Source organism: Anabrus simplex, chromosome 1 (genome assembly GCF_040414725.1).
Source record: "Anabrus simplex isolate iqAnaSimp1 chromosome 1, ASM4041472v1, whole genome shotgun sequence".
NCBI lineage: Eukaryota > Metazoa > Arthropoda > Insecta > Orthoptera > Tettigoniidae > Anabrus > Anabrus simplex.
Window position 1 is genome coordinate 673,104,131 of NC_090265.1, and position 12,063 is coordinate 673,116,193.

Consider the following 12,063-nt stretch of genomic DNA (forward strand, 5'->3'; position numbering starts at 1 on the left):
AACTTTGAAGCGAAATCTAGAGGCAAAAGAAGCTGAGACAAAGAATCTTTGCGAATATATTAAGGAACTGACAAACTATATTCAAAACATGAAAAATGAAGTCGGTATAGAGTAGGATTACTCGTGACATGCCAACAAATAACTCACCAGTGAAGGTCTTGGGTGAAAATATGGCTACTACTGTTATAGATTTACAGTTAGAAGAAATGAAGGGAAAATCAAAATACCAAACTATCGAAAGAAGCGCAAACCTTGAAACTTCAAGTGACTGAGTTGGGAGATGAAAAAAACTTTTAACACAAAATTAAGAACTAGTGAGGAACAAATAAAAAAAGAAATAACCCCACAAATTTTAAAGACTTGCAATTCAGCCAACTGAATAACTCAGCTAAACAAGGGAGTGAGGGTGAGTGGGCAGGTTTGCTTCCTTCACATAAATCCTAAATAATAAATACAAATGCTTAAGTTATTCTTATGTAACACAAATTTTATATAAATCAGTAGAACAAAATTTAACAAGCCAATACGAACAAAACTGGTATGGAAAACAATTTAGTTACATGGCCACGGCATAGCACTGCTGCAAGCCATTCATAAAAAGAAACAATAACTCACTTCAATGTTCATAGGAAAAACACCAATATTTTCTTGTTCCAAGGGCCTTTAGATGAAGTTTCATTTTTAGCCAAGGAAGACAAACGAGGAAAATAAATTCTTGGCTGTTTTTTTAAATTTTAACGAGTTGACCAGGATTTGGAAAATGTCTAGTGAACACCCATTATAAAGTCTGACATTGTATCTAGGAATACACTGAAGCATTATCACCACATCAGGAACTTTCTTGCAGCTCATACAATATACAAAAAGCTCTAACATGGAGTAGTTACTACAAGGTTATAAATACAGAAGAACGATCTACTTCAGTAATACAGAGGCATGCAGAATATTACTAACAATATTGAAATTTACATACTAACATTCTTTACCATAACCTATTATAATACACACAAAATAAATATACAGCACAAGACAAGTTGAAATGAGCATACTTTTCGACAAATAAGCCCTAGTTATTTCTCCAGGAACAAGTAATAATTCAATTTCCCTTTGAGTAGAAAATTCTGAACAAACGAGATTCCTCTTATTTCACATGCACCAATCAATGCATTCCAAACAAATGTGTGTACCGTATTGTCAATCCTATTTGGAAGTATGAAAAGTCCTAAACTGCAATTAAGTCAATCTAAACAAAATTTTGAACAAAAGAAACGGCACTTCTTTAGCAGCATTATGTTATTTAAATTGTCTAATACACTGGAAAACGTACGTTAAAAATCAAGATTAATTCCGTACAGTAAACACAACTTCATTATGGAACTTTCATAGGCTTTTTGAAAAATATCTATTAAGTCTTCAAAGTCAGCTTAGCAAACATCAATTAGGAGTTATTAAAACATTCCAAGTTGCGTTTAGAAATACGACTGATCTTGGCTGGTTCGTAGGGACTAATTTCAATTCTAACAGCAACACCACGACTGCCTTTACTGTAGAAGTTCACTACCGATACAATGGGTCATTTTGCACTATGCACTAAACACCTTGATTTAATGGAACTAATGTCATTTCTACGGCAAATCAACTGCCGATAAAATAATGAGCCCGGTAAAATTACAGAAAAAGTTCCTTTCACAACGGAGATTTCCACAGGCTCAACTTCCTTTGTCTTGAAGCAATCACGTGGCATACCGCTTTGTCCACAGTCTTGCAATTCGATCATGTTCTTCGCGGTTTTGTAGATACTGTGTTGCTATACTACCGACGAGTGGATCCGCTGGGTTGCAGTCAGTCAATAGAGAACAAATTGAGAGCAGTACTTTCGATATTGTTAGGGCTGGAGACCAATTATCCTTTAAAATGTCTAGGCATATAACACCTTGACTGTTGATATTGCAGTGATATATCCGCGTACGAAATGTCACCTTGGGTGGTTTAAACGGATATTCTGGAGAGAAATGTATGTCCAGGAAGAAAACACCACCCTCATAAACAGAGCCTGGTGGTCCGAGGATGGTTGAAACCCACTCGTAGAGATTATCACCTTTCGGCCCGGCACTGCAATTCGGGGGAGGGTCGAGCGTGATTTCTGCGAGCTCCTTCTGAATTCTTTTTGCAGAAGTACTAAGAGCCTTCGACATTTTTGGATTTGGCTTATTATCTTTGTTCTCAGTCTTATTATCAGTCAATGAGGCAGTACCACGGCCCCGCCCTGCCCCACTTGACCCTGCTCCTGACATCAGTATTCAACAACTAAAGTCTCTTCACGCAGCTATTCATAAACTGCAGCTCCAATTCCTTCCACCGATGGGGAAGTATACAGAGTTCTTATGCTTAATTCGTAGGTAAGAGTCTCAGAGTTAAAACGAACTAAAAATGGCACTCGCGAACCGTACTGTAGAATTTGGGAAAAAATATGTACAAGCCGCCCGCAAGCCGTGCACCTTAAAACACACGAACAAGGCCGTTCTCTTTCACTTGAAAATCACCCCTATCATTTCCACGCTATATCAATAACACAATTGAAAATTCGGAAACAAACAACTAATGAATATTAAGATGCGAGGGACTCTATGAAGATAGAAATGTACCAACACGTGATGCCAAGCCGAACGATACGCTAGGAACTAAGCTGCCTCCATTGCAGCTTCTATGCTCCGTGCAATGTCGCATATCATTTGTCTTTCAGCCATCTTGCAAATCATATCCAACCTTGAACATAAAACATACCTTCGAATATATCGGAGAAGAAACGAGACTCGCATGTAATTGCATTGTGGATATTTTCACCATTTTTGATAATAACTATGTTTAAAATTAATATAAAGTAGAATTTATGGCTCCTTTATGCTTTCGAGCGATGTTCTCTATCTATAAATCACTGGATTTACGGAAATTACTTGAAGTTTTGTTGGCAGTACGCGGAAGAAACCTTTTGCCGGCATTATAATGGCGGGAAAGTTTGTTACTCTAATGTCACTGCCGTATGACATGTGCCAAGGAGTTACGGAAGGTCTCACCCATCATTTACCGTTGTCTGTCTTATTTATTGTACTTTATCTCGTGTTGAGACTATCTGTGTGATGGAGGAAGAAAGTGAGTAAATTTGATGAAATATTGAGATGTTGCCATGATGACGGTTAAATTTCTTAGGACTTTCGTTTACTTTTTGTGTTCATACTTTCATTAGTAGCTTGCTTATTATTGACAGTTGATGATAGGTATAATTTGTAATGATATTTACCGCACTTCTTATTAAGAGATATTTTGAGATATTATGATCAATTTTAAATTGAGTTTACACATAGTAAGAAGTACGGTAGTCGGGTTAGGTCGAAACATCAAACTGGTACATTATCTTTCCTCCTCTGTCCAGTGTGAACTTCCAGTCTCACATGACAGTTGATATCGTGAGTATAGTCATTGGAGCTTCATTTTTAAACGGATACATATTCATTAGGGCCTATGTGCTTCATTTAGTGGATGAGAACTTCGTAGTTTGCATTAGTTTGAGTTATACACACGTTGGTTACCTGGTAACTCTACGAATCTAGAGGATAATTACTTAACTTGTTTTCTAAACGTTTCTTCTGTCGATTAATCAACCAACAGGATTTCATGGAAAAAGATCTTTGACGTAGAACTGAGGATTTGTTTATATAGGATTATTATTATTTTTATTATTTGCTTTCCAGGTAAGGGATGTACACTCCACCTGAAATTAATGACTCCTCTTTTGATTTGTAGAACTTTTGAAGAAGCGAGCTCGAGCAGCTCAAGTTGGCAATCGAGAATTACAGGCTAACATGTGTCGAAAGTTGGGAGACCTGTATGTTTCTGAAGAGAGATTTGAGGAAGCTCTTAACATGTTCAAGGTATCTGTTGGCCAGTAACTTATTACGGTATATGTATTTGTTCTATGGTGACTCCAAAGTTGGGAAATAATTGAGTAATTGGATTGTTTGTAATGAATACCTTTTTAATCATTTTTACTTGTGATCATTACTTTTTACAAAATATAGTTTTACTTGCAATTTATTTCTTGTAATAAAATTCTGATCATTACATTCTGGTAATTGATATACACTGACTGAGCAAATGTCATGGGATAGCGGAGCACTGATGCACAGGTGTGTTGTCTGCGCACCGCACGGCCCCTGTGCCAGCGGCAGTTGTATAGGAGACCTTGTGAGCAGTGGCTGTGCACGTGACATGTGTAACATGGAACGTCGTCGTGAGCTGACACCGTTCGAACGGGGTATGGTGGTCGGTGCCCAACGGATGGGAATTGCGATTTCGGAAGTGGTGCGGGAATTCAGCTTCACACGATCAACCGTGTCCAGGGTGTATTGTGAATGGTTGAATGCGGGTGTCACCGTCCACAACAGACGAACGACTGGCCGTCCAGCCACCCTCGATGACTGTGACCGACGACATCTGAGACGGATTGTCAGTAGTGACAGACGGGCAGCCGTGCAACAAATCACGGTTCAGTTCAACATAGGCCATGCTAGACATGTCTTCCAGTGGACAATCCATAGGAACATGGGTTCTATGGGGTATGGGAGCCGGCACCGCACACGGGTGCCACTGTTAACCCAACATCATCGGGCACGACGACGCGCATTTGTCGCCAGTCACCAAGGATGGATACTGGAACAATTGGTGTAACGTGATATGGTCGGACGAATCATGATTTCAACTGCACCATACCGATGGGAGGCTCCGTGTATGGTGCAGACCACATGAAGCGATGTATCCCGCCTGCCTCGAAGGTGTGGTCCAGGGTGCTGGTGTCTATGGTCTGGGGTGCATTTTCCTGGTATGGAATGGGCCCCCTAGTTGTTCTGGAAGAGACTTTGAATGGTACACGGTACGTTGAGCTGCTCAGAGACCATCTCCACCCATTTTTGGCCTTCTAGCGCCCAGACGGTTCTGCGGTGTTTCAAGATGATAACGCGCTGCCACATTGCTCCCACGTCGCCCGGGAATGGTTCCAGGAACATGCAGCGGAGGTCCAATGACTGCCCCACCCAGGAGCCCCGATATGAACCCTAGAACCCCATCGAGCATATCTGGGATGTCCTGGAATGCAGGCTCAGTGCCATAGATCCTGCACCCACGAACAGACCAGCATTGGCAGCCGCTCTGCAAATGATTTGGTGTCAGCTGCGTCCAGTGGACTACCAGGGACTTGTCGACTCACTTCCACTGCGTCTCACTGCAGTTCACAGGGCCAGAGGAGGCCCCACACGCTATTAGGTCACTATCAGCTTGTGAAAATTTGAATTTATAATTCCACCTTTACAATACTGTAATTGTCTTTATTGAAAAGACTACATTAAATTATCTCGTGAAACATGTTTCGTCCTCTTATGGGACATCTTCAGTCACAAATACAAAACATTAAAAATAAGGTGATGACACGTTGAAATAAGTGAATAAAAAGTATTTGTATCCTGTGATGCGGCGTGATGGCGTCTTGTCAATCTTCTAAAATGGTGCGGTGTGAACATGATATGAAGCATGAAGTCGAATGGCATCAAGGGGTCTGCTCAAGGTGTAACATTTCCACTCAGTGGACGAATCACCACCAAGAGCATCCTATGTCCTCACTGCATACAGACACTGTTTAGAATTGAATCCAGGCTTTTGGCATGCAGTCTAGTGATTATAAATTGTATACCACCACCTCTCCTACCCTGCCTGCCAACATTCTGATGGCGAAAATTTTCTCCACCAAGCGGACTCACACCGGCTAACCACGGTGCCAGACCATATAGCAGGGCCATCCAGTCATTGCGCTCTGAGAGCACGCCCACGCTCGGGAGCACTGGGCAGTCAGAGTAGCGCTCCTTTCTCTACCACCACTACAGTGTGGCAGCAAGGAGACCTGAGACAGATGGACGATGTTTGAACCGCGCTGGCCAGCTACGTACATACAGTCGTGCGTCCGACGGCTTTTGTGGGTTTGTTGACATCATATTGATAGGTCTGTTTTGCCAAAACAAATATACCGCATCTACAAATCGAAAGGTACTCCGATGTATGGAATATGCAGAAAATGAAATCAAGTGTTAAATAAATAATAAAGTAATTTATTCGAAACCAAAATTTGGACATATCTGAGAGAAAATTTTACCAGTGTGAACAGACAGTACAGACCTTGAGTGACTTGCTCAGGCGTTTTTATGAGCTTTTAGTTTTGGAGCAAACAATCTTCTCCAAATTGGGTACCATATTTCTGGACACAGCTATTCTTAAATATTGCGCGAGTTTCTTTTGCTCATTGTTGCACAGTGTTTACTTTTGGTAAGCTTAAGAACCGAGAAGAAACTCTCACAAATGTACGTTGAACCAAACATTGACAGAACTTTACATGAATGTTTATACAAAAGGGGGTATTCTTCTTGCGGAAAGTCGCTGTAAAATTCTCCTAGGCTTCGTGACATTAGAAAGCGGTCTTTAAGACGAACATTGCACTTTAGTTCAATCAGCTCTAATTGAAATAGCTGTGGAGCACTGTCTGTACTAAGAGAAAATTCTTGAAAAAATCCATCTAACACCGCTTGGAGTTCTGGTAATTCTGAAAATCTCTTTTCAAAGTCTTCTTGTAATTGGCAAATTACCTGCAACACCTTCTTTCACGGTTTCAAGCAATGGAAAATGTCCTGTGTTCCTTTCACACAACTGGTTTTCCCACAAAATCAATTTTCTTTTGAACGCTTGAATTTTTTCCACCAAATCGCAGATATTGTGCTTTTTGCCCTGAAGCGAAATGTTCAAAGTATTCAGATGGGCAGTAATGCCACTTAAAAATGCCAAGTCCGCCACCCACTTAGGAGTACGCAAAAGAACTTTGGGCCACCCTTTCATGTCACAAAAGGTATCTATTGCGTTCTGCAAGCGAAAAACACGATGAAGCTCTTCGCCTTGCTCAACCATCTTACTTCTGCGTGGTACGGGATATCCGGATACTCCGCTTTGATGTCATCCAAGAACTCTTTGAATTGACGGAGCACGAGTCCATGGGAGCGCAGAAAATTTACCATTCGCAGAACTATTCCCATTATGTCTTTAAGCTTGGCGACTTTTGCACGTATTTTCTCCTGGTGTATCAAGCAATGGATCGCCGTCATTAGGGTACTACCGCTCTCAGCCATTTTTAATTTTAGATAGCTGAGGAACCCCGTGTGCAGACCACATAAAGCAGGAGCTCCATCCGTCGTTCACTCGTCAGCCGCTCCCATTTTAATCCTGTTGACTCAAAAACACCCTCCACACCTAGGAAAATATCGAAACCGGTAGTGGTGTTTCTGAGAGCTACCAAGTGTACAAAATCCTCGGTGACCCGAAGATCGTCATCCACCCCTCGAATGAAAATAACGAGCTGAGCTGTGTCCCCAATGTCGGTTGATTCGTTTAGGACGTTGGTAAAGGATATAAAATTTGTTGCCTTCTTCATTAATTGCTGTTCCATATCAACGGCCATATCGTCTATTCTGTGAGGCACAGTTTGAGGAGAAAGAGAGATTTTGTCAAATATCTCAACTAGCTCCATAGGACAAATATATGCCGCCGTGTCCATTATGCACTCCTTGATTAAATTCCCTTCCGTGAAGGGTTTCCCAGTTTTGGCAATTTGCAGTGAACGTTTGTAGCTTGCTTGTATAATGGGTCCACCCACTTCACTCTCCTCAGACAAAAATGTGGCAAGTCTCAATTTTAGTGTTCTTCAGATAATGCAATCATTTCTTCATTCCCATTTGTAAACAAGCATTTTAAAATTAAAAACAATAATACAGAATAGTGCTGCTTGAAATTTTCTTTCAATTCTTCCAACTTCGATTGGCAACTGGCGTCTGTCAAATCACTTTAATCATCCCTGTGGTGTTACAAATTGTGTTTCCTTTTAAACACATTAAATCTCTGTGGCACACTAAACATTTGGCGTGCCCTTTATAAGCTGTACAGAAAAATGAAATTTCCCATTCTGCTTTAAAGGCTGCTACTTCACCACTCACCTTTTTTTTTTTTTTTTTAATATTTATTTTTTTATGATCGGTCATGACAACTGTGGAACTGATTTAGTTACACACTGTCAACAAAACGCATTGGACTAGACTACCTACTGATGGATCGGCTGCTCGCTTCGGCGTGGCGGGCAGACCGCTCGCTCAGCCAACGAAGCTCCCACCACTACACCAAAACTACTTCCCCCAAAGCGCTCGGAGCACTGGCTTAGAGTGCAGCTAGAGCTCGGAGAGCACTGTTTGGATGGCTCTGCCGTATAGGCTTGATGCTTAATGGTAATGACCACCTGGCGGGCAGTGAGTTTGGTTGAATATAATAATGGCAGTAAAACAATGTGAACAATATCGCACTATCAGTTTAGTTGTTCATGCATTAAAAATTGTCACCAACATAATATTAAGACGAATTGAAAAGCAAATTGAAGAGTATCTGACTGAAGACCAGTTTGGATTTGTTAAAGGTAAGAGTACAAGAGAAGCTATACCGGAATTGAGACCTGAAAAAAAAGATTAGAAAAAGACAAAAGAACTTATTTATGCTTTGTGGATATTGAAAAGGCTTTTAATAATGTACATTGCATAAAATTGCTTGAAATTCTTAAAAACATAGGAGTTCCATATCGAGATAGAATAATTTGGATTTTGTACAAAAATGAAATTGCAGTAATTAAAATTGGAAATAAACAAGAGGAAGCAAAAATAAGGATAGGAGTTAGACAAGGTTGTGCGTTGTCTCCCATGCTCTTTAATGTCTACGTCTAGAATGCAGTGGATAAGGTTCGAGAGGATTTGAATGTAGGAATAAGGATACAGGGTGGACAAATAAATATGATTAGATTTGCAGATATTGCCATAATTGCAGACAGGGAACAACATCTCAAACAAATAATAGTAAAAATTGAGGAAATCATAGGTAATGAATACAGCATGAAAATAAGTAAGACAAAGATGAAAGTTATGGTCTGCAATAAAAAAGAGACCCCAGTATGAAAATACTGATGGGCAACAAAACATTGGAAAATGTTAAAAAATTTAAATACTTCGGTAGCAAAATGACCAAAGATGGAAGAAGCAAGAAGGAAATCAAAAGTAGAACTTTACAAGCCAAATTTGCATTTAACAAACAGAAATGTTTATTCACTACAAATTCCATTAATTATTGGAAGCGTATGTTTGGAACATTGCCCTTTATGTAGGGGCATGATTTTTTCGCATTAACGATAAGCACGACAACAAATATTTTGAAGCGATGTAGAGGTATCTCAACGAATTATATGATTCTGGTTGAGAAATTAGTGATTTTGTTTATGCGAATTAAAGCGACAAGGCCAGTTTAAAGCGAAATTTACTTATTTTGCATTAAGTGCGAAAATCTACAAAATTCATGGAAAATAACGATCTTGAAATTGTGTTCCAGTATCACATGTGTGAAGGGAAACAGAAGACAGAATAAGGATTTCTCATTTCGACATAAGTATATCTGCGTATTAAAATTCTATAAAATCCCTTAATGGTGTGGCCATATAGGGTGAAACCTACGGCCATGTAGAGTGAAAGGGCAATTTATTGTTAACCTAGATTACGGCTATATTATAGTTCTAATTAAGATTACATAAGGAATAATGGATGATTATCAATATTGTTTCTCTTTATTTATCTTTCACTTACATAATTCACAAATCTCACAAATTAAACTTTTTATGAATAATTTTCGGAAATGATTAAAGCGAAATTAAAGCAATGGAGTCAGCACTATTTCGCGAAATAACGCGAAAATTTGTTTCCTTTTTGCAAAATTGAACATAAATTAATGCGAAAAAATCATGCCCCTACCTTTATGGTTGCGAAACATGAACAGTTGGAAAGGAAGAAAAACAAAGGTTAAATAATGGTGTTATGATGAATGCTAAAGATTAGCTGGACAAAAAAAATAACGAATGCTGAAGGGTTTAAGAAGGTGGGGGAAAATTATACCTTATGGAAAAGTATAAAAAGCAGGAGGACTAGACTGATAGGACATATTTTGAGACACGGTAGCCTGTTGAAAACGGTATTGGAGAGAATGGTTGAAGGCAAAAGTTGTCGAGGAAGACCACACTCCCAATATGTACAGCACATCATGTCTGATGTAGGATGCAGAAGCTATGAATGGAGCCGACTGGAGAACTGCCGCAGACCAATCCATGGATTGAATACTTAGGAAGAAAAAGATTGTAATGGATCCTTTCTGTGCTATGAGGTTAACAGCATGAACGATGCCATTGCTGATATTGTCCCTTGTTAGTCCTGGTCTAGAATATTGTGTAAAGATTCTATTAAGGGTACCCAACTCAGTGTGGCATGAACGTCAGAATTCATTGAACAAGGCAGCCACTGTTGGTGCATTAACCTGCACAGCAGCACATTCTATGTCCAAGAGTGGACAAAAGTTGAATCATACCTGGACAATAAGCAAAGGGGCTGTGGGGGCTTCCATGAGACAGTGAGAAGACCATTCATTGTACGACAAGCAAAGGAGCTTTAAGGGTACATCTCCTGGACAGCAGTGTTGGTGTGTTTAGGCCAGTGATCTGGTTTGTTAGACCACTGGTCTACCTGGGTTATGTTTGGCGAGTGACAAGACCATTGGTCTGCAATTTCAAACTGTTCACTTCTCTTACTGAGCAAATGTGGCAGCATTGTGGTCAGACATGACACAAGGTCTATCGGAGAAAATAGCAAACTTACCTTTATCACAGCTGGCCAGTAGCATCGTGGAAAATGGTCGCATTTGGTACATTTACACAGTGTGGTTTTAACTCTTCTTTATTATTGATAATTAAATGGCATATGGCTTTTAGTGCCGGGAGTGCCCAAGGACATGTTTCGCTCGCCAGGTGCAGGTCTTTTGATTTGACACCCGTAGGCGACACTGCGCGTCGTGGTGATGATGATGATGATGAAGACAACACATACACCCAGCCCCCGTGCCAGCGGAATTAACCAATGATGGTTAAAATTCCCGATCCTGCCGGGAATCGAACCCGGGACCCCTGTGACTAAAGGCCAGCACGCTAACCATTTAACCATGGAGCCATTCTTTATTAGTAAGAATACTCCTGGGCATGGGGTGGGGGCACAGCTTGGTGGGTCCCGGTTAAGCTTCAAGGAAGGATCTCTCCGCTCTGCTACTTCAGATATTACTTTACATCATTTTTTATATCCTTTTACTCTTCTGGAAATACGGATATCCACAATAGAATCGCTAGGTGCAGAATATTGTTGCAGTCTTGTGAGAATAGCCTCTATTAATGCTGTCACAGAGTGATAGAAACACTTGTGCACGTCATGGAATCTTGTCCACATGGAGAACTGCTGTGCTACATAGGTGGTTTGAAAAGTTCTCGGAATGCACTAGAATTAAGTATCTTACCTCGGTGGAACTGCTTTTATTTTTCAACATAGTCTCCCTGTAGAATAATGCATTTGGTCCAGCGATGTTCCAATGCCTTATTTCCATCTCGAAAATGACATTCCTCCAGGCCTGCAAAATACCTCTCCAATTCAGCTGTCAGTTCTTCCCTTGTAGAAAATCTCCGTCCACCAAGGAAAATTTTCAGCTTGGGGAATAGATGAAAGTCTGATGGTGTCCAATCAGGTGAATAAGGTGGATGTGGCAACAATTCGTACCTCAGTTCATGAAGTTTTGCCATGGCAATAACACTTGTGCGGCAGAGCGTTGTCCTGATGAAAGATGACCTTTTTCTTGCCAATCCAGGCCTTGTTCCGTGTATCTTTTCCTGTAGTTGGTCTAGGAGGTTTGCATAGTATTGCCCCGTAATTGTTTGGCCAGTAGACAGATAATCTATCAGCAGAATGCCTTTTGCATCCCAGAAAACTGAGGCCATGACCTCTCCACCTGAACGCACTGCCTTTGCTTTCTTTGGTGGTGGTGAATCAGCATGTTTCCACTGCTTTGACTGCTGTTTTGTCTCTG

At 40.4% G+C, this 12,063-nt stretch overlaps 2 protein-coding genes across 2 annotated transcripts in view; one reads left to right on the forward strand and one right to left on the reverse strand.

Moving 5' to 3' along the window:
- Positions 1-461: 461 nt before the first annotated feature.
- On the reverse strand, positions 462-2,703 carry Ubc2 (ubiquitin conjugating enzyme 2). The gene has a single exon (XM_067135870.2). The coding sequence runs from the start codon at positions 2,292-2,294 to the stop codon at positions 1,734-1,736; it is 561 nt and encodes a 186-aa protein (XP_066991971.1). The 5' UTR covers positions 2,295-2,703; the 3' UTR covers positions 462-1,733.
- Positions 2,704-3,014: 311 nt separating this feature from the next.
- The window catches only part of LOC136886104 (tonsoku-like protein), a 250,748-nt gene continuing 241,699 nt past the window's right edge, over positions 3,015-12,063 (forward strand). The window contains exons 1-2 of the mRNA XM_068227232.1: positions 3,015-3,150; positions 3,802-3,929. Coding sequence (XP_068083333.1) covers positions 3,138-3,150; positions 3,802-3,929 — 141 coding nt within the window. The 5' untranslated portion in view covers positions 3,015-3,137. The remainder of the gene's footprint in view (positions 3,151-3,801; positions 3,930-12,063) is intronic.